We start from the raw sequence: 24011 nt of genomic DNA, 5'->3' as shown, positions 1-24011 counted from the left end.
CTTCTTCTTCTTCTTCTTCTTCTTCTTCTTCAACTTATCTTGTAATTTAATCTAGAAATAAATTTCAGTCTCCTTTTTTTAGTTGTGTCCCATACCAGCAGTGCATTCTAAAGAAAGTTTAGCATGGTTGTTCTGGACTCCTTTCAGAAGACCTTGAGCCAAAGTCACATGACAAAGAACCCTCTGTTTCTCAGAGAACAGGAACATCTTAAAAGCCTGCTGTGCCAGGTCATTGGCTGGCAGCAGCCCAGGGGAAATATAAGCACAGCAATGGTTTTTCTAGTGCAGCATCTGGAGCCCCAGGCCAGCTGCTCTAACTGCAGGTGGAGCCTGGAGAAGTGCATTGTCATGGCCATGGGGTCTGCTGCTCTCCCTGCAATTGGACACTGGAGAAGTGCATTGTCATGGCCACAGGGCCAGCTGCTTTTTATAATTACTTTATATCTATCATTGGAGTTTGGCTTATAGAAATAACAAAAGAAGTAGCTACACACTTCTGTATTAATAAAACTAATACAATGGAGACTAGAGAAATGCATTGTCATGGCCATGGAGCCAGCTGCACTTCCTGCAGGTGGAGCCTGGAGAAGTGCATTGTCATGCCAAGGAACATGAAATTGTCTCCAATTCTCCATTGTTTCTAGAAATCTTTCAAGTATTAAACTAACCATTGGCTATCCAGGTTTTCTTCTGAAGTAGATGCGGCAAAGCATCTATTTTAAATAGTATACATTAGACATGTCTGGTGTTTGTTTATTGTTTGTTTATTTTGCAGTGGTAGTCAGGACACCTCTCAATTTTATATATCTATTTTATATATTTATTCTTATAAAGTGTTTATTTTTCATTCTATTTCATCTAGCAAATTCTTCCCATTTTCAAGCCATATTTCAGATCCCATGCCCTCACTAAAGTGGTTCCCAAATTTTCATTGCCAGTGATCTCTCTGTTCCCAACCTTACATAGTACTCTCCAATGTATTTTAGTATACGGTCTCATTTATGCTTGAATGATACTGTTTTAATTAATGCAATATATATATATAAAAAAGCCTACGCGACCGAACGACCGAAAAACTGTTTGGCCAGTTGCTATGTGCTTTGACCCAGGGGGCAGACGCTCAATGTAGGAGTTGCCCCCTGGTGGTCAGTGCACTCCCACAGTGGGAGCGCCGCTGAGCTGACTGACGGGTGCCAGACACCACGCTCATGGCTGGTGAGCGCAGCTGTGGCAATGCGAGTCCCTCCTGCCTCCACAGCAGTGCTCTACTGGGCAGCCCAGTGGCAGGCACAGAGGGGCCGGAATGAGTGGAAGCGGTGTGGCTCCTGGCCCAGGCTTGGGCTCCTTGCTGGCCGGCTGCTGGTTAGCATACTACCTCATCCCCTGAGGGGCCCCAGATTGTGACAAGGCGCAGGCCAGGCAGAGGGACCCCACTGGTGCACGAATCTGTGCACCAGGCTACAAATAGGTATATAAGTATGTATTATGTTATCTCTCCTAAAATAGATTGTATTAGTTCTATTAATACAGAAGTGTGTAGCTACTTCTTTTGTTATTTCTAACAAAAGTAATTATTAATAAATAATATTTAACTGGAATCATCTCAAATTTACCTGGCAATCTTATGACTTAAAGTGATTCTTCAATGGATATTTTGTAAAGTATATCATCATTTGTTTTATAAATTCAATGTTTGACACTTAGTCAAGATATTATGTTTAGCATAGTATTAGAAATAATTTTTATTCTTTGAGCCTGAATAAAATAGAGTGAAGGCATCCCCAAAACAGAAATCAACTTAAATCAAAATATATTCACTAAGACATCATGGTTTACATGTAAATTCACAATTTATCATTTTGCACATAATGTAAATGTATAACTAACTCTCTGGACAAGGACAGTAACTTAATTCTATCACAGGATCGGTGAATATTTTACATTGATGAAGCACAGTTCTTTCAAGTCAGCTGTAAGTGGTACATCTTAAAAAGCTGACACTTGCCAGGAATATTTTAATGTGATCAGGCATTATATAAAGTGGCATGATTTACTGATTTTGTGATACAGTAATGTTTAAGCAAACATTTCTTATGTGCCTTTTTTCTTTTCTTTTTTTTTTGGTTTCTAGCTCTTTTGTTCGATCATTGCTGGTCTGCTGCATTACTTCTTTTTAGCTGCCTTTGCATGGATGTGCATTGAAGGCATTCACCTCTATCTCATTGTTGTTGGAGTTATCTACAACAAGGGATTTCTGCACAAGAATTTTTATATCTTTGGCTATCTCAGCCCAGCTGTGGTGGTTGGATTTTCAGCATCATTAGGATATAGATATTATGGCACCACCAAAGTGTAAGTTAAGATGATCTTAAAGCATTTGAAATATACTTCTACATATGCTTTGTATATCACTGAAATTTTTGTTTTGGTAAAGTACATACAAGCACATTCATAGATTTTTATCTACTATTTACTTTTCAGGTGTTGGCTTAGCACAGAAAACAACTTTATTTGGAGTTTTATAGGACCAGCATGTCTAATCATCCTTGTACGTATATTTAAAATTGTTGCTAGAGTTAAAACAAAAAAAGTGTTAAAGAGGGCTTAAAATTTTCAGCTATTAGGCATTATTCTGAGGGGGGGGGGAAATGTATTTGAGCATTTTAAGTATATCACTTATTAACATTTAAATATATTGTATCCCTATGAGAAAAATTTATATGCATCTTAAATACAAATCTATTACAATCATTTACCCCTCCTGGGGGAGGATATATTTCTGTATAACATATAGAAAAAAAAAACATTTCCTACTTATCAGTAGTATCTCAGCATACCTCAATACCTAGAATGTTCCAACCAGCTGATAATCTGGCATTTCACATGTGTTTGTTACTTTATATTTTATCGCTGATCAGTGAACTTTGAAGATTAGACTGTCATCTTTATAGTGTTATCATCCTGTGTACCCTGTTATCATGAAAGTGATTTTACACTAAATTGCGACATCTGAGGCAAGAACCCTCTATTTCTCATGAGCAGACAAGTCATACTGATAGTCCTATTTCAGCTAGAAAGAGGGCCTTTTAATTCTTATCAGAAGTGGTTTCAAACCTACAAATGTGGCAGGTGTTATATGTTCCATTCTAAATAAAAACATTTTTATATGTCTCAGGAGCATTTTTAAGGGCTGTAAGTTTTCAAAGCCATTCTGAATATAATAATCTGTCAATGAATCTGGGAGGTCAGGCAAGGCTCCAGGATGAAATGAATTATCGGAGGAGTTATGACCATATTTTGGACAACTTTGTCCTATATGTTTTGACCATAAGCTAACTAGCTAATTTTTTTAAAAAAAATTTCCCTCTCACTATTTCCCCATATGTTTTTTATTGTTATGAGGAAGCTGCTAAATGGAGAAGACTTGAAATACAAAGCAGAGAATTTCCGTCAAGGTTTATTTTTTAATGATGGGGATGAAATAAAATGCAGTCAGACACTACATTTGTTTCATTGTCACATAAAATTGTTTATCGTTTTCACAACAAATCTAGTAATATAAAAAGAAACCATTGACTAGATTTTAGCTAAAATTATTTCAGAGTTAGTGTATTATTTTCATATGTCATCCTGATATGAGTATTTTGTGTGAAGACATGTTGTATGTATTCTAATTTTACCAAATCACTCTACAGAATGGACTATCTCTGACATTTTTTCATACAAGTGAAAGTTCTGTGGATCAGTGATTCATGTAGTTTAGATGAAAAGTAGAAAGTTAGCCGAAACCGGTTTGGCTAGGTGGATAGAGCATTGGCCTGTGGACTGAAAGGTCCCAGGTTCGATTCCGGTCAAGGGCATGTACCTGGGTTGCGGGCACATCCTCACTAGGAGATGTGCAGGAGGCAGCTGATCGATGTTTCTCTCTCATCAATGTTTCTAACTCTCTATCTCTCTCCCTTCCTCTCTGTAAAAAATCAATAAAATATATATTTTTTTAAAAAGTAGAAAGTTAGAAAGTATACTGAAAACAGGAAAAATAGCAGTCTATCTAAAGTAAAAAAGAGAAAGTGTTCCCTGAATTTTTTTTTGCTTTTGCTTATATAAAGGAAAAAACAAAAACCTGTGTATTATTTTATAGTAAAGTCTGCAGACTTTAGATGGGCTTATCTAAAAATGAGTCTTGCAGACTTTCCCAGAAACCTAAATGAACAATGTCACACTGTCCTAGTTTGGAATTAATGAACCAATTTATCTTTCATACAGTTTCGGTATGTAATTATTCCTTTCAACCAGAGGGTCAAGCTACTTAAGAAATGTATGAGGCTACTCAGTTTTACTCTAAAATTGTTTATCATTTGTATTATCTTTAAAAACTGCAGAAATTCCTTAAATAATTACTGGATTGAAGTGAATTCATTCACTCTAGTTGTTCCTGACTTTCTGTGCTAATGCTGGCTTTTTTCATTCTCATTTTTCTTTTTTTCATACTGTTATTATTACTAGTACTACTGCTATTATACTGCTGTATAACAGAAAAGTCAGTAGAAACTTTTCTGACAGTCCTAAAACAGTATTCAGTTCAAAGATTAAAGAAAAGAAATATTGAGTGCCAGGCATTTGGAAAAGAGCCACCAGCAGGTTGGGTGGCTTCCCAAGGGCCTTACAGAGAGACTGTAGGAACACCTCTAGCCTAGGAAGAGGACTGGAGAGAGGGGCCCCAGGCTAGTGGCTCAGAGTTAGGAGTCCTTGGCCTTTGGGAGAGAATAATATTCTCTATGAAAAAGTTTTCTCTGCCTGTGAGAAGAACGTTAGGTGCTCCCCTTTCTCCTAAAGACAAGCTGGGGAGGAACATTCAAAAGGTTTGTAGAAAATGGAATCAGAAATGGTAAAACTATCATCCTGATCACACATTGAATGCTAGTGTGACTCTGGAATTTTCATGATGAGCACATTTTTTATGGGAGCTTGACCTTTGTCCCTTGACTGTGGACCAAGCATGAATATAAAGACTACACCTGTTTTCCTTTGGAGTTTCTTGCAAGTTGCATGCTTACTGGAGTTTCCCTTGACAGCAGGGAAGGATAGGATTATTATATAGCCTTCCCAGGAGTAAAATGATGGGGGAACACACAAAGCTATTAACTGTTCTATACACACAGAAAAGTTAGAGAAGTGGAGAGAAGTTGTAGGATCTGCCTGGAAGGTTGCCAGGTCAAGTGAAGTTATGTACAACTAAAATAATGGGTTGAATCGAGGTGAGGTTAAATGATGACATGGCTGCCCTTCTCTGAAGAATAGAAGGAGCCAAGATGTAAAGGAAATACTATAAACATCAAGACAATCACATTTACTGTCTACACATAAGCCAAGATTACCAGCAGTAATAAGAACCAAAATAAACCATAGTGATGCCATGAAGCTTCCTCCATCACCAAGAGGTGATTAGATCCTTCTAGCCCCCAAATGCAGAGGAGTTGAGCTTTGTCAATGAAGAAACAGTGCGCTGCCTTCACACTCATCTACACAGATCTACTTGAAAATCATCATTCTATGATTGGGAATATACTAGTAGGTAAGGATGTCAAGCCTTATCACTAAGTTTACCATGCTTATTGGGTGTGGATATGATGGGAAAACAAAACAAACAAATATATATTATCCCAAATCACTGTAGTATTAATGCAGAGAAAACAAAAGACAAAGAACAATATATAATGAAATATAAGTAATACTGATTCGATATGGAGAGATTAATGTGGGATATAATAATCATTCAAGGAATCTTCATTGAGAGGGAGGGACTTGTTTGTGGATGGGCCAAGAAGCAGATTCTGCTTCACATGCAATAGATTCTAGGTGTGGACATAAGTGTCTACCAAGCTGCTTGTATACTTGCCAGATTTCCTTTTCAAGGAAAGCAAAGGTCACAAACAAAATAGTAACCATCCTATATAATAAAGAGGTAATATGCAAATTGACCCTCACACCCTCGTTTCACAAGATGGCCACCCCAACGTTGTCGCAAGATGGCCTGCAGGGGAGGGCAGTTGGGGGGGACCAGGCCTGCAGGGGAGGGCAGTTGGGGGTGATAAGGCCTGCAGGGGAGCAGTTAGGTTCAATCAGGCCCAGCAGGGGAGCGGTTAGGGGGTGATCAGGCTGGCAGGCAGAAGTGATTAGGGGCAATCAGGCAGGCAGGCGAGTGGTTAGGAGCCAGCAGTCCCGATTGTGAGAGGGATGTCCAACTGCCGATTTAGGCCCAATCGGCCTAAACCGGCAGTTAGACATCCCCTGAGGGGTTCCAGATTGGAGAGGGTGCAGGACCTCTAGTTGTAAATAAAGCAATACCATGCAAAACAAAATTATCATCTGTGTTATTAAAAATATTCAACAATCATATTTCATAAATTCATCACTCCCTTGGTTAGATGTCAGTATTTATAAAATTTTTACCTTCATATGTGAACTTGTTTCTTCTCTATTTTCACAGTCAAACCATTGTTATCCTGTATTAAGATTGTAATATTACTAATAGGATTTTTAAATTTGTAATTTATTGAGCAGCATTTGTTTTTGAAACACACAGCTAATACATTAATACTATTCTCCTTAAATATCACATTATTATCCAATTTTATAGTTAACAAAAAATAGGATTTGATTCAAATGTTAAGTCATTGGTCCAAGGTTCTAAGTCTACAGATAATATTGATGTTAGAACTTAAAATTCTCTGTCTTAATCGAAAGCCCACTTTTCATTTTACTTTGCATCTTTCGCAATTGTCTTCTAACATATCTTTCTGCTGCCATTTTCTCCCATTTGTTTAATCTGTTTATAATAAACTCAGATAATGGGAACTATTAATAAGAAAATAAGAATGTTTATGCTAAATCTTAATATATTTCTGGCATTAATATAAATATTCTCCATGTGTCAGCACATTCAATCTAATCATTCAAACAACTCAAAATGGCTGTTTGTATGTGGGCACACACACCCAATTTATTTTATTTTGAAGTTGGGTAGATCGAAGCATAGAGTGATTGCATATTTTACCCAACAGCTAGTAATTACCTAGCTGGAACTCACATTCATGAAAATGAATCTATGGCCTATCTTCTTAATCCCAGTTCTGATAGTTTTTTTTGTTTGTTTGTTTTTTGTTGTGTGTGTGTGTGAGTGTGTGTGTGTGTGTGTGTGTGTGTGTGTGTGTGTGTGTTTGTTGTTGTTTTTTGCCAATAGACCAAATGCCATAGGCTGGTACATAAAATTCTCAGAAATCTAGCTGAACCTTGCATATGTTCAGCCTTTTTTCACACTGCATATCCCCCCAAAACAACTCCTCCAAGAACTTTATTCCCTTTAGAATAGTTGCTATTCCTTGGATATTTTCTTGGGCCTTTGCAATCAATAATCCTGCCACTTCCTGCAAAATTTTTCTGCCTAATAACTTATCATTAATTAATACACAACTTGGTGAAAACCTCTCCAGGTTTATAACTAATCTACACAGTAAGGAGTAGGTTCTGTAAGTGATATTTGCTTGCTTTTATGAATGGAGCACTGAGGCATGTCTGGTTTGGGATCCAATATAATAAAAGGCTAATATGCAAATAGACCAAATGGTGAACAACCAGTCGCTATGACGCACACTGACCACCAGGGGGTAGACGCCGAATGCAGGAGCTGCCCCCTGGTGGTCAGTGTGCTCCCACAGGGGGAGCACCACTCAGCCAAAAGCCAGGATCACAGCTGGTGAGCACAGTGGCGGTAGCACTAAGGATGTCCTACTGATAGCTTAAGCCCACTCCCCAAGGGACATCAGTAGGACATCCCCCAAGGGCTCCTGGACTGTGAGAGGGTGCAGGCTGGGCTGAGGGACCCTGCACCCCAAGTGCATGAATTTTATGCACCAGGCCTCTAATTATAATATAAAATGCCTTTCTAACAATATGTAAACGAGTAAAAACTGAGTTAGTTCAGCACTGACAGTTTTTTCTACCCTTAGTTATGTTGTTTCAAAGGAACATTCAAGCATTTCATCTATTCTGATAACTTTGATTGATTAGGTATTTGAGTAGCAACATTTCCTGCATTGATCAAATGAAAGTACTTCCCAGGTATTGGCTCATCCTATCTAATAATAGACAAAGATTCAAATTGTCTGTACATTCACTACACCTACCATTGGCTAATCAGAGCAATATGCAAATTAACCACCAACAAAGATGGTGGTTAATTTGCATACATAGGCACGAAGCAGCGGAGCAAAACTGAAGGCGGCTCCGGCCAAGCAGGGAAGGCTGTGGTTAATTTGCATACATAGGCACGAAGCAGCGGAGCTAAACTGAAGGCGGCTCCGGCCAAAGCAGGGAAGGCTTGAAGGCGGCTCCGGCCGGAGCAGCGAGGGCTTGAAGGCGGCTCCGGCTGGAGCAACAAAGACTGAAGGCGGCTCCGGTCGGTCCGGCTGGAGCAGTGAAGACTGAAGGCGGCTCCAGCCCGTGCGAAGGCCTGGGTCCTGGGTGCCGAAGGAAAACCGGTGCCGGCAGCCAGGGGAAGGAAAGGCCTATTGCACGAATCTTTTCATGCAACAAGCCTCTAGTTAATAATAAGGATCTCTCAGAATTCTGAAGTATGAGCCAGTGACCCCACTAATTCCATCTACGAATCACCACATTTAGAATGGTAAGATTGTAACTATACATAAAAATGTCTAGCCATGCTTTTGAAAGATTGCAATAAGAAAAAGGCTTCTAGATCTTTGTAAAAAAAGCTGCAAACTGAAGATAATTTCTTTCTTTCTTTGACATTTTTCATCTTTAATGCTGTATTCTTTCAACTAAAACCATGCAAGGGATTAGGTTCAAGTACAGAAATATAAAAAAGAATTTGCAAAAATCATTTAACTTTTAAGTAGAAATTGAAGTTTTTCATAGACATGTTCAATATTGAAGAATAGAGTTTCCTTGATTGAAGCAAATACTAATTAAACTATGTCCAAATAAGGTATTGTCATTATATAATATAAGCTTTCATTTAAATTCAAATTACAACTCTTATAATTGAGCGTTTCTGTATTACTACTCTTACCCACTACTTCTCAAGTTTTCCAGAACTGCACTTAGTTGTTTGTAGTGGCCTCCTCCAGTTGTTCTGTCCATGTCTACACTACCTTAATTCCCTTTCACCAGGAAACACCTGGTAAAACCTACTCAAAGTTAATGCCTCATATAATGCTTACAAGATGGACATGTTTATATATAGTTATTTTATATATAGTTATTATTATGTGATGCATTCTTAATACATTGTTTTAATTTCACAAATTTCCCAAGCTTGAAAAAAAAAGAAAATATTACAAGACTGTGTAAAGTAAAAAGTGAACATTTCACCCCATACTCATATTCTCAATGACTACTCTTTTTCTTAGTGGTTACTCTGCTCCTTCCTGACCTTTGCTATGGCACACACACATATATAAACTTATTTACATAAGTTTAAGAAAGAATTTTGTTTATAAATTCAAGCAACCTGAATTATTTATAACCTACAATATATCATACTAATACTTCTTTGTTAGAATATACAATTCTACCATTTCTTATTATTGCCTCCTATGACTGTGCTCTAATTTATTTAACCTCTTCTTTACTAATGAATATTTGTTTCAAAGAGTTTCTTATTACAGATAATACTGAATAGAGGATTCTTGTTCTAATATAGTTACATATATACATAATGTAAAATTGTTAGAAAGTGCTTCTTAAAAGTAGAAATGCAAGTAGAGGCAGATTTTTAAATTTACAGTTGCCTACGAAACATTTACTTCAATTGATACTTCTACCAACAATATGAGAATGTCCTTTTTCTGACATTTTTTCCAACAGTACATATTGTCTACTATGCTGTCTAAATGGCTAAATTGGAATATATAAAACAGAAGGAAAGATTATGATAGACCACAGTTCTGCAGTAGTGGCACCATTGACCAAAATTTTGGACCAACATTTTATAGCAGCTGTCTGGTACATTATAGGGAGTTTAACAGAATCTCTGGCTTCTTTTCACCAGATGCCAGTAGCACCACCACCTGTATACTAGAGGCCCAATGCACAAAATTCATGCAAGAGTAGGCCTTCCTTCTCCCAGCACCGGCACCCGGGACCCAGGCTTCCCTCTGGCTGCTGGCACCTGGGACCCGGGCTTCCCTCACGGAGGGAGGCCCTGCACACCTACTGCAGCCCGCTGGTTGGTGGCTTGGGCCTCCCTCTTTGGAGCAATTGTGGAACCCCCCGACTGATCGCCCCGCCAGCCAGTGGCCTGGGCCTCCCTCTGCAGGGCGATCATGGGGCGATGACTGGGTCACCTTGGCTGGCTTGGTGCCAGTGGGTGTCATAGCATGGTCCCCAATGGTCGTCCGGATGGTTGTCTGGATGGTCGTTCTGCTGTTCAGCCATTCGGTCGATTTGCATATTACGCTTTTATTATATAGGATAACCAAAAATGCCTCCAGGCACACCAAATGTTCCATGGGGGACAATATCCGCATTTCTATTCATTGGAAACCACTAGTTTAGACTTTGATATTAAGTCTCTTATATAAAAGTTTATTTTGCTGCTTGCTTTAAATGGCATAAATATTTTAAAAAGAATTAAAATTATTGTTTGGGTAATGTCTTTTAGATGACCCCACTGAAGCTATATTAGAAACCCTACCCATTGTAAATTTTAACTGTTGTGGATAACAGCATTAACATTTTAATTACATGTTTTAATTTAATGGCATCATATTTGTTAGGTGCATCTTTTTGTGACCTCTGTAGTTTAAGGTGCTTTAATATTCTAACCTTTCCTCCATATTATGTATTAATAAACATTTTAGTACATGTAACATCTAGCTACTTTTTTCATATTATTCTGACCTTCTTAGAACTATAGGTAGCTGGGATTTTAAAAGAAAAAGTGGAGTTTAAAAACATCTTAAATAATGCACTTGTAGTTTTCAATGTATTCCCATACATGGGAATTATATTCTTACTGGAAATACCTTCACAGATAATCTGCTTGGGACTCATACTAAAAATTTCATAAAAATTTAATAACTTCACATAAATTAGAGATTAAAAAACTGAAAAAAAATTCCTTAGGTTTCCCAAACCCTATTAGAAATAACTGGCTATGATGAAGTTTGTCATTGATATTTTTTATGATCATAGCTTTACAGTGAGGGGTACTGTTCAATGAAAGGGAAACTATGGATATTGATAGAGCAAGCTGGTCCTTAGAATTGTTCTTCGCTTTACATTTGTATAATCTTCTAGTCTTTATAAAACCCTTTAATATCTTAGTTAATCCTCACAAACATCAGTAGTACATCAAAACAAAAATGGTAATAGCATTGGGTAAGAGATAAAGTTTTTTTATTTTCACTAGATTTAGTGACTGTAATCTTGACTAACGAATTTATATATACAAATGGACATCCTGCTATTTATGGCTTTTTAAAGAACTGTACCAATTCCTTGAGAAGGTCTGGTTACAATCAAGCAAATTATGTGTGTTCTTATGTAGTTAACAGACAAAACCTTCAAGCTTCTACTCATTTAGAACTTATAAAAACCCTTAAACTTGGCCAAGGGCACACTGCATGTTCTGATCATTCTTATACTTCTTTTTTTAAAAAATATTTTTTATTGATTTCAGAGAGGAAGGGAGAGGGAGAGATAGAAACGTCAATGATGAGAGAGAATCATTGATTGGCTGCCTCCTGCATGCCCTCCCACTGGGGACTGAGCCTGCAATCCAGGCATGTGCTCCTGACCAGAATCAAACCCAGGATCCCTCATTCCACAGGCTGATGCTCTATCCACTGAGCCAAACCAGGCAGGGCCTTATACTTCTGATCAGCCTCCCAGCATAAGTGTCCTTGCCCAAGCTGATCTGCAAGAAGAGTGAGCAAGGCCTTCTTTGAACCAGTATCTATTAACATTTGCAGAGCCATTGTTCTACACATCTGAAAATATTTAATATTCTCTATAAGTATTTATTATATCCCTCTATTCCCTTCAATATTTCCTGTAAAATATAAATTACTCATTTTGAGAGAATAGACTATCTGTATGGCTCTGTCTTGATTTCTGTTTCTCATATGAAAATGTTGTTTCTAGTTTCAGGGCTTCCCAAGAAAAGAATATTTAAAATTCCTTCTGATGAAAAAAATCTGCCTCCTGATGGTATTAGATTAAAAAAAAAAAAGAGTCCAAGTTGTTTGATATTAGGGCACATCCTTTAGTCATCACAGTTTAATTCACACTATTTCATTAAGAACCACCATTTTATCTGTATTTTAATTAATCGGAAACTGAGGCTTGCAGTGCTTAAGCAATTTACTCGGGATCACGCAGCTACTAACAGGTCAAGGCAAGCTCAATGATTTGCAAAGTTTCATTCTGTGCTGTTTCACTACCACATAGCCTTTCCTCTTCTCACACACAGGAGATTGAAGGGAATAGTTCTTTGTTAGGTTCATGAAATACTTGTTCCTATCTCCTGAATTCCACAAATGGGTTCAGGGTGAGTTTTGATAGACCTGGCACCGCAGACCTTCTAAAAGTTGTTTATAAACTTTCAATTCTTAATTTTACTTAGCAAAGATGTCAGAATAAATTACTTTGCATCTTATTGAAAATGAAGGAACTCTTGAACTTTTCTTCCCTAATTTTGTATTGCTTTAATCAAATACTTGTCAGAATATCCCACAACTAAACAAAATATCCCATATAAAATCCTGGTTGCATCAGATTATAGATCAATATATGGAATACATATATTGGATATTTACTGTATTTAAATTGATGGGTATCATTAAGCAATTTCCAATGCCCTGTATAACATTTAATTGCTCAAATCCTTTTTTAAAATTTTGTCAAATAAAGAAAAAGTGAAAAGGTGAGTTAAAAGCTTCATCCACTTAAGTTGTCCTTAATTTTATATTTCTAATGAACAGTTATTTTCTTCTGGGGGGAAAAAGTGTGTTTTTTTGGAATCTTTGAAAAATCTTTATGATTTTCTCTAATTAATATTAACCTATTCATATAGGTAGTATTAAGTCAAAATAAAACCTTAATTTTATATTTCTAATGAACAGTTATTTTCTTCTGGGGGGAAAAAGTGTGTTTTTTTGGAATCTTTGAAAAATCTTTATGATTTTCTCTAATTAATATTAACCTATTCATATAGGTAGTATTAAGTCAAAATAAAAGTTCAGGTAGTATAAAAAGATAAAAAAAAACTGGGGAAAAATAGGTACAACATTTTGAATACTTCAGAATATTTATCAAGTATTAAAGTCCCAAGTAAGGCTGTGCTAGTAAGTAAGGGGGATAAATGGAGAAACCTTGCTCTCAAAAAACATCTCCAGAGGTCATGTGCAAGTAACTCTATGACAATATATCAGTAAGTTTGAAGCAATATATTGGAAAAGCAAAGCTGTACATTTCTTCAGCCCTGTTTACATGTTTTTGACTTTTACATTGCTCTTAGGGTCAAGTCTAAAACTTTTAACAAAGCCTGTGATAAGACTTATATTGGTTTATTATCAAACTTGGGACATTTTGAGAGTGATAGTGGGTGATAAAAATACTTCAAATTGATTTCAGTGTATTGGTAGACCTATAAAACATCTCATTCAAAAATCTATTTTGAAAGTAATTTTTTCTACAGTGTAAAAATTATCTGGAATAGAGCGCTATGCCTGACAATGACAGCATTTGGAATCTTTCTTCCACTGCTCCCTGACACGGAGGAGGTCGTTGTCCCTAACCACCAGGTGTATTTGAACCCAAGCTGATGCTCACACCATATCTGGATAGGGTCTGGAAAGAGAAGTGAGATATCGCTGATTATCTTTCATATTTCAACATGTGAAAGTTAGAATGATCACTGCACATGTGAGTCTCACACAGTCACTAAAACACTGCAGGAACTGGAAGTAGAGCTTACCAAACATACCCAAGCTTGTCTAAGTTTTGTAAGCAAATTAAAAAACTCAGACAAATGCTGAACTGAACAGAACATGGGGCAACAGACATGAAAATTACTGGCCCTGGCAAATAGGATAATAAGGTGGACACTCTACCTTTGAGGCACCTCATGTTCTGGCACCTGCTGCTCAACCTCGTCTCCCAAATGAGTCCCATAGACCTTTGCAGTTTAATCACACTGGTTGCTTCACAGCTTCTCAGAGGTTCTATGTACCTTCTCACGTCAGCACCTCTGCACCAAAACACTCCCTGTGGCCTCCCTCTAGCCACCCTTTTGTTCAATTAACTCCTGTTTGACTTTAGATATCAATTCAAACTTTACTTCCGGAGGAAGTCCTCCCTGACTCAGCTCACCAGTCTAGATATTTTTGTCACATGCCTGCATAGAAGCTCATTATTTTCTTTGGAATACTTTCCTCAATGTAAAATGACACATTAATGTGAATCACTGATTAATAACCAATTCATATCTGTCTTCTCCAGGAGACTAAGTGCTGTGAGAGCAAAAACTTATGGAATTTTTCTCACTGTATTATCCTTGAGGTTTATCAGGTAGTAATCACTCAAGTAATATTGTTGAATTAATAAATAAATGATGCAAGCATAGTAGTTAGTCAAAAGTGTCAATTTCTTTCCCCAAAGGAAATTTAAACAAATCATCATCATGGAAATGAGATTTTCTTGAGAAGATTTCACATAAGAAATAACACAGGAACATTCATTATAGCCTATCACTCTTTATCTCTTTTTTTCCTTAGGAATGATTGCTCTAGCTATCATCTACCTATCATTATCTATCTATCTATCTATCTATCTATCTATCATCTATCTATCTACCTACCTACCTACCTATCTATATCCACCTATCTATCTATAGCATGCTTTCACTAGGAATTTAATTGGCATTTTATGTTTAACTGAATACAATGAGGTCTTGGCCAAATAATGGCAAAGGTTTTCAAAAACAATATGATTGGCAAAAGTCCCACACCATGGGTTCTTTCTATGCACTGGATTTCTAAAATGTAAATGAAGATCATGATGCCAACTCTATATACACAGCTACTATTTTAAAAATAAATTAAAATTGGAAGAATAAAAGTAGACTTTAAATGTTGAAAATAAAATTTTTAATAATTTAGGGAGCAATTATGTCTCTTGTTTTATCACCTTTTTAATTGGTAATAAGTTTAGTACAATTTATATTTAATTATGCAATTTCTATCTAGATGCTGAATAACAATAAAATATTTCATATTTTTTATAAAATTAGTTAATTCTTACAAACCTGTCTTCATTTTATACCACATGTATATATAAGGAACATTTTTTTCTTGCTTATGTTAACAAGAGATGTTATGACTCAGTTTTCATTATTGCATTAAATCAAACAATTGCTGGAAATACTCTTCACATATTGTTTTTCTCCTTTACCTTTGTTCCTTTTCTATTATCTTTCTATTACTTATAACCATCTAGAGTTAAAATCATATAAAAAATAAGCCCATGACATTCACTTAGATCCATGAAGGTCACTTTAGCCTTCATTTTTATAAATTTTTAGTTCTCTCTACCTTTTGATTCTGTTTTAGAGACCAGTAAATTATTTTTTAAATACTAAAAAAAATCAGCTATTAATATATTCCTAATGCAAATATGTTAAAAAGATGAAGTGTAAATATTTTTAATGCCTAAGATGATTAAATATTGGAATGGAATCTAATAAACTAGAGAAATTATTTAGCTATTCATACATCAATAAATGTATCATTTTTTATCTTGAAAAATTACATATGTTTTCTAGTTTACTAATATTTTAAGCACATTACATTATACATTATGCAGGATAGGTAAAAGTAGGTTTATAGTTGTGAGTAATCAAAACACAAAGTTCTTGCATGTTTGTCTTTTATTAGTGTAGATTATTGTATTTTCCATATGAACAACTGTCAACCTACTTTTGATCAACCCTATATATAATGTATATTATAAAACAATTGAAAATATAATCTAAGAGATTAAAGAAGTAATGATAATATTTAAATATGTTCAATATGGGCCTTACTAAAATATTATTAGTATTATGTTTTTAACACAGAAATCCCAATGTCTAGCCCTAAGTTCAGTTTATTTTAATACTTAATAGTTATCAGAGCTGAAACCTTACAAAGATACATTAAATCTGTGCTTTAGTATGACTGGATGGTAGACATACAACACTGACTACTCTGTTCTAATAACTAATTTCTTCAGAAATTCAATAATTCTCCCTAATTGCACTTTTATTATTGAAAAATATATATTTAAATTTATAAAGAAAATGTATTTGTTTTTGCCATGATATTTTCCATGTATTATTTCAGTTAACTTCATCATAAAGAACAGAGCATTTCCTTAATGGGAAATGACTTTTTAAAACTCTCACTATTAAGTAGAAAACATTAAAAGAGACTTCAAAACAGGTATCATTGACTTAAGAAAAATTATGTGTTTACTTGATATGCATGACTTTAAATATGATTAAAAGCTGTGAATCTAAATGCATATTTCAAATATTCCTTTTAATAATTTGAATTTTTAAATAATATTTTATTAAATCTGATTAGATCTTCATGGATTTTAACCTGGCTGACTTACATGGACTTGCAAATCAGCTGGCAAATAACTCACTCTAGGAGTAGGAAAAATGTCAGTTTTGTCATTTTGTCATTTGAATATTCATCAGTATGAATTTTAACCCACAATGCACTTGGAGACATCTTGGGCCTTATTTTTGGTTTGTATCTTGTATGTGACTCTATTTGACATGTTAAAAGCAAGGCTACCAGTGTCATCTTTATCTTAAGTATTAAACCTTAATGTTCTCCTTAGAAAAATATCAGCGGGAATTCTAATATGTTCTTCCTGTGCCCCAATAGATTATTGTGGCATTGCACTTTGGAGTCCTCTAGCATGAACCCGGTAACCATATTCAAATGCTAAGGGATAGAAAGCTCTGTTTTTCACCAGAACAGGAAGAATTACCACCTTCTTAGATCCTTTGACCACAGAGAACAATGAGGACAGGTATCTCCTTTGGGGTTTGCTGGCATAGCATACTAAATCCTGTTCAGTGTTAACAAGATCTTCATCACTGTTATCCGAAGTTCAATGAACCCTAATGCCAGTTAACTAACCACATCACTACTCATTAATGTTTTACTCTTCTATACTTAACCATTTTTAAAATGAAGTAACTTTTAGCAGTTAATATAAATGAATGTATAAAAAGTTAAATTATGGAAATTTTAGATGTCAATTTAACTTCTCTTTATTGGTCCATCATTTGTGGTTTGCTAGTTTTGTAAAGTTCGTAGGATTATAAACTCTGGAACCAATATGAATTTTAGCGTGGCTACTTCCTAACCATATCATCTTGGCCAAGTTATTTTACCTCTTTATGCCTCTGTTGCAATAATTGTTAATGTAATGATAATGATAATGATAATAAGAATACTTACCCCATTATGTTGGTGTGACGATTAAATGAATTAATAAAATAAAGACTTGGAATAGTGTCTGCCATATAGAAAACACTCTTTTATTTCAGAATAACTATCCATCCATTTGATACCCCAGTGGTCAATGCACGGTGGAAGAACATTGCTGTCTTCTAAAGTGTAAACCTTAAGATATTAGTGAAATATCATGAATACTGTTATTCCCAGAGTAATTTATAAAAGATGTTCTTATCATATTTAGAGCCTACTTAAATATATTTGTTATATTTTCAGGTTTCAGATGTTTCAATGTTTCAGATTACTCTTAATATATGTATTTTTTTCATATAATTATAGACTTCACTCCCATTTCTCTTTGGTCTGCTCTCTACTGAGCCTGTTGGTAATAACCTGAGCAGAGAAGTATCCCTTGGCTCTGTAGATATTCCTGAGGATGCTGAATCCCAAGCTTAGTGAATGCTCACAAGATGAGGTTTGGAGAACTGCTTCCTAGCAGTGTCATGTAGAGAAAAAAAGTGATCCCATTCTCTAATTCTGACCATAGGTCAACAAAAACTGTGGTATTATAACTTGTCTATTTTCACTAAATTTGTATTAATAAAATTTTACATCTAAGCTTTGAAAATTGTATTTCCAACTATCACTTTATTAACAAAAGCATTTAACAAGTGCCAGCCCAACCATCACTTCCTAGCACAGCTTCACCATGCACAGGTGGAGGAATTCAGTCAAGCCTGGGTGTATTCTTTACTCAAACCTTTTAGACGTGATTTCAGCTGCTATACACTTTGAGAATATTTTATCAGTCTCAGTACACATGTTCCACAGCAGTTGCCACATCTGAAAATGTATCCATTCTTCATTTGAGATCTTTTTTCAAACAGTTATGGATCAGCCTATCTGAAGAGGGTGATGTCCTTGGGATTTTCTACTTAGAAGCCAGTGTCCTCAGATGTAAAAATAAATTAAAAGCTATGAAGTTAATGGTTGCCATATAAAACACAGGGTGGCCAGCTAATTTGAATAATGGTTGCCATACAAAACACAGTGTGACCAGTTAATTTGAATTTCAGATAAACAACAAATTGCTTAAAAATAATATGTTATTTATCTGAAATTCAAATTAACTGGGCATCCTGTATTTTTACTTACTTATCTGGCAACCTGATGAGAACAGCCTATAAAGGAAGGAATTACAGACAAAATAATTGACAGATACTTGAAATTCAAAATGCATTTTTTATTTCCTGGGAAGGAAGTCACTTATTAATTAAAATTTATCTGGATCTTTGTATTTTAAGAAATATAGAAGCAGAATCCACAAATAATAAAGAAGATTTTATATAATTGACTACTCACCAAATATCTAGAACATGAATAACTAAAGGCCTGGTACATGAAATTCATGCACGGGGGGGGAGAGGGGGTGTTCCTCAGCCCAGCCTGCACCTTCTCCAATCTGGGATCCCTCTCACAATCCAGGACTTCTGGTTCCCAATTGCTTGCCTACCTGCTTGCCTGATTTCCCCTAACTGCCTCTGCCTGCCGGCCTGATCACCCCCTAACCACTCCCATGCCAGCCTGATTGACGCCTAACTGCTCCCCTGTCGGCCTGATTGCTCCTAACTGCCTTCCCCTGCCAGCCTGGTCACCCCTAACTGCCCTCCCCTGCCAGCCCAGTCACCCCTAATTGCCCTCCCCTGCAAGCCTAGTACCCCCAACTGCCCTCCCCTGCTGACCATCTTGTGTCCACATGGGGGCGGTCATCTTGTGTGTTGGAGTGATGGTCAATTTGCATATTACCTCTTTATTATATAGGATAAATGAGTTATTGATAAATAAGCATTTATTTTATAAATTTTATTTAAAAAATAGGAAACACTTTAGTATAGGGTATTTCACATATATTTTTAACCCTGTATTAGTTTTCTATTGCTGTCTTTTATTACTACAAACTTAGTGGCTTAAACCACATAAATCTATTAGCTCACAGCACTGTAGGTCAGAAGTCTGGGTGCAGTGTGGCCCAGCTAGTTTCTCTGCATAGTTTCATTCAACTAAAATCAAGGCATCAGCCATTCTGGTAGCTCTGAGGGAGAATTTATTTTCATGTTTATTCAGGTCATTGGCCAAATTCACTTTCATGTGATTGTTTTCCTGGCTGGCTGTTGGACAGGAGTCAATCTCAACTTGTAGAGTCTCCCACATTTCCTGGCTCACTGTGTCCTCAGTCTTCTCTGACCTCTACTTCTGGCTCATCTCTCCTGCCTTCTCTTGTCCTGCATCTCACAGAGTCTTTCCTGTCTTCCTCTATTGCCTCTAGGGGCTCACAGATTTACATTGGGCCCAACAGGATGTCACCGGATGACTTTTTTATCTCAAAGTCCACAACCTTAATTTTATCTGCAAAACTCCTTTTGACATATTCACAGGGTCCAGACATTAGGGTGTGGACCTTTTTTGGAGACTGGATTATTCTGCTTAATACTCCAATCCGATGTGATTAGCATTGTAACTAAGCATTTACTTGAATGATTTTAATTGGGAAATAATAAAAAAAGGAAATCAGACAGAAGACAAAACTCTAACTACTTGATTCCAATCTAGCTACTACAGAATTTTTTTTAATTAAAAGATTATTTTATTTAATTTTAAAGCTTAAATTGAAAACTACTTAGTTGCCTCTGCAGGGGTCTTGTGATTGAAAATGAGTCCATATTTTTTCATGGCCTCTCAGAAGGCCTGAAAAAAACCCACCTTTTGTCCTTAGCAGAAACAAATTTGTCCCGGGCCAGTTCATTTAAAGGCAATAAAACTACTTGAAAGGACACAGTAGTTGTGATCATGACACATTCTTAAATGAACCAGATTCCTTTTGATATATATGAAAAATTAAAGCCTGGGTCTAAAAGTGCTGTAAGAGAAATTGTCTCATTCTTTTTGGTGAGATCTGACATCAGCATATAGATGGCTTCATCAATTATTGAGGGAAAGACTAAGAAAAGAAAAATGACTGATTGGGATGCTTCATTTTGAAGTCTGAATGTGAAGCCCTTGGGTTGAATGTACCTGTAGGTCGAAATCTTTCAGAATTAGATCCTGTTCTCTCCAGCTCATCTCTTTAAATTTTTTGTTTAAAAAAAAAAAAATAAGGCACTTAAAAATTTTATCACACTCTGTGAAACATCAGAACATGTGTGCCAAACTTTGAAGTAACCACATATGTCAATGAAGTTAAGGAACAGATTTCTGTACAGATAAATACCCTTAAGATGAAGCAAGGGGAATTATTTTAAATTTAAAATATTACTTTTATTCTCAAGGGTTAACTTTTCATGACTTTGAATGACTTTTCCTTCACAGCTACTTTCATTCTCTTTTGTATTCTAAAGTGCAGCAATGAATTTCAAGAGTTCTTGTGTTTGCCATGTGATGTCCTTGTCTTGTTTATTCCTAGAAAAGTATTATGAACCCCTACTTGACAAGCTAAAACTGTTTTCTTTTTATTGAGACAAAGATGATAATGAATGACTTTGTTCATTTGCAACTCATTAATTAGCTCTTGTGCTTTTGTGGCATTAACACCTAGAGATAAATAATAAGGGAATCACAACTAATAAAACTACCACATGTATGTATACACTAATGAGCCAAAGTGTGAATAATTTTAAAGGCATTATTTTCTTAAAGTTAGTATTAATGATTTTCAAATATTTTTTAAAATTATACATTCAAGTTAGTTATCAGTGATGTAACTGTTGCCTGTAGCATAGTGCTAATAGTATTTTTCCAACTATTTAACCTACAATGCAGATATTTCTCTATTCTCAAAGCCATTACCTCTGAAACAATTGTAAACTATTTCTTATCAGAAATAATTTTAATTCTATATAATTTTGTTTTGAACTTTTGTTTTTTATTTCATATCAGACCATTCATACTTATTTCATAAAACATCCCCCCCCCCAAGAAAAGAGACATTTCCATATCATGTAAAATGCAGACTTTCAACTTAATTTCTACCTCTAAGTAAATAAGGTCATGTGCATTTAGGTCTATTAATTCGTTATTTACATTTTTAAAATCTATTATAAAAGGGACTTAAACTAGCATCCTATCCTAAATAATGAAAGCCTGATATGCAAATTGTCCCCTCTGGTGGTTGTTCAACCAGGAGTTCAACTGGGAGTTCGACTGCTCGCTATGACATGTGCTGACCACCAGGGGGCAGAATGGAACATGGTGGGAGTTGGCGATGCTGTGCTGGCAGCGGGCAGCAGTGGAGGCGCTGCTGGCCCTGATGGGCCCTGACAAGAACGGGTCCGTGGTGGGATGGTGGAGCAGTTGAGCAGGTGGTGCCAGGTAAAGGCAGGGTGCCAGGTGGGGCTGCAGGACTGCGAGGCTGGGGGCACAAGCTGGGGCCCAATCTCCGCAGGCTACCCTAAGGGACCCCACCAGTATATATACTGGAGGCCCAGTGCATGAAATTCCTGTGCCCCCTCACAGACCAGAAGCCCTCAAGGGATGTCCCACTAACGGCTTAAGCCCGCTCCCCATGCTGGCAGTCAGATATCCTTAGCGCTACCGCTGCACTTGCCAACTGTGAGTCCGGCTTCTGGCTGAGCGGCACTCCCCCTGTTTTAGTGCACTGACCACCAGGGGCAGCTCCTGTGTTGAGCGTCTGCCCCCTGGTAGTAAGCGAGTATCATAGTGACTGGTCGTTCCGCCATTGGGCTGAAACCAGATTTCCAACATCCCCCGAGGTGTCCTGGATTGTGAGATGGCACAAGCCAAGTGGAGGGACCTCACTGGTGCATGATTGGGGCTGGGGAGGTTGGCCAGCCGGGGAGGGGTCATGGGAGGGCTCCAGGGCATGTCTGGCCCATCTCACTCAGTCCTGATTGGCCAGACCCCAGCATCAAGCTAACCTATCGGTCAGAGTGTCTGCCCCCTGGTGGTCAGTGTACATCATGGTGAGCGGTTGAGCAGCCTTAGCATATCATTAGCATATTATGCTTTGATTGGTTGAATGGACGGCCGGACACTTAGCATATTAGGCTTTTATTATAACTTGATGTTAACTTTGAGTTTTGTTAAAAAAATAATACTCTGATATTTGTTAAAATGGTAAGGAAGACTTTATTTGGGACTATTGTGATGGGTGTCAAGACTGTCACAATAGGGAGACAGATTCGTTTCAACTCTAAATACAATAAAGACATCTGGGGATTATAGCCAAGAAACAGGTTGTGTGTTGGGGGTAGCTTGGGGTTGGTGGGTGAAAAATTACTAGAGGATACATCAAGATTAGGGAGAATTCTTGCTATACACTTACTTTAACAATATTCTTATTGAAAGGCAGGTCAAGATGATCAGATATCAAGGCTGGGGGATGAGGAATTTGATTAGATATCAAGAGTCGGAGGATCCTCTTTAAGCTGACCAAGCAGGATTCTTACCAAAACTGGACTGTGCAAGGATGGCCACTGAAGCCGTAGGTCAAGGCCTAGAAGAGGGCTCAGAGGAAACTAACAAACATTTAGTGCAGGAAAGTCTGTCAGTTTGCCAGTGATGAAGGCAAGGGAAGGACATGTTGGCCTACAGAATCAGCATTGTTCACATGGTAATGAATACCATCATTCTCTACATTTCCATGGAATTGATCTCAGGTCTGATTTATCATTTGTGTTCCAAATTTTCATAAAAGTACACTGGGAGGCAGTATGTGAACAAGCAGCATTGTAAGCAGGGGTAGTGAGGGAAATAGCTAGGGGGAATATATCTGAGGGCCCGGCAAGTACAATCACCCTCAAGGCATCTCGGTGTGCTGGAGGAAGGACAAAACATCCAATGTGACATGATCAGAAGGTGGAGTAGGACTTGAGGGAATAGTTATATCATTTCAGATCCTAGAGGCTATTGTGAAATCTTCAGGTCTAACTCTGAGATGGAAAGCCATTCCAGGGTTCTGAATAGAGAAATGGTCTAACTTACATTTTAAAGAGATCTGTCTTCTGTCATGAGAAGGGACTGTAGGAAAGCAAGCTAGAAGAGGGGAGACTGATTAAAAGGCGTTTCGTTTCTAGTAGCCCAGGGAGGCACGAAGGCGGCCCCTTCTAGGGTAGGACTTGTGAAGATGGTGCGTGGTAGAGATATTCTAAATACGAATTGAAGGTAGAGGTGAAGGGTTGGCTGATAAATATGCCTGATCTGCTAGAAAGAGGAGATAACTTTATTTTTTGTTTTTGTTTGTTTGTTTGTTTTGTTTTGGGGGCAGGCAAGATTGCAGCAAAAATAAGTACTTTGAAGAAAGACTAGCAGTTTGGGTTTTGACATTTTAATCCAGGATGCCTATTACATTTCTGAGTGGTGAGGTCAGACAGGACCTAAGGATAATATTTTGAGTCACAGGATGTGATCACCTGGGAAATGAGTGTACATAGGTAGGTCCAATGGCTGTGATCCAAA

The 24011-nt window shown here is 36.9% G+C and overlaps 1 protein-coding gene across 2 annotated transcripts in view; it reads left to right on the top strand.

The window, feature by feature from the left end:
• Nucleotides 1-24011, top strand: part of ADGRL4 (adhesion G protein-coupled receptor L4) — a 100491-nt gene that overhangs the window by 70777 nt on the left and 5703 nt on the right. For both annotated transcript variants that reach the window (XM_014544391.1, XM_014544390.1), the window contains 2 exons: nt 2132-2352; nt 2482-2548. In XM_014544391.1, coding sequence (XP_014399877.1) covers nt 2132-2352; nt 2482-2548 — 288 coding nt within the window. The remainder of the gene's footprint in view (nt 1-2131; nt 2353-2481; nt 2549-24011) is intronic.

Source organism: Myotis brandtii, unplaced genomic scaffold (genome assembly GCF_000412655.1).
Source record: "Myotis brandtii unplaced genomic scaffold, ASM41265v1 scaffold36, whole genome shotgun sequence".
Classification (NCBI taxonomy): Eukaryota; Metazoa; Chordata; class Mammalia; order Chiroptera; family Vespertilionidae; genus Myotis; species Myotis brandtii.
This window is presented reverse-complemented; position numbering and strand designations above follow the sequence as displayed.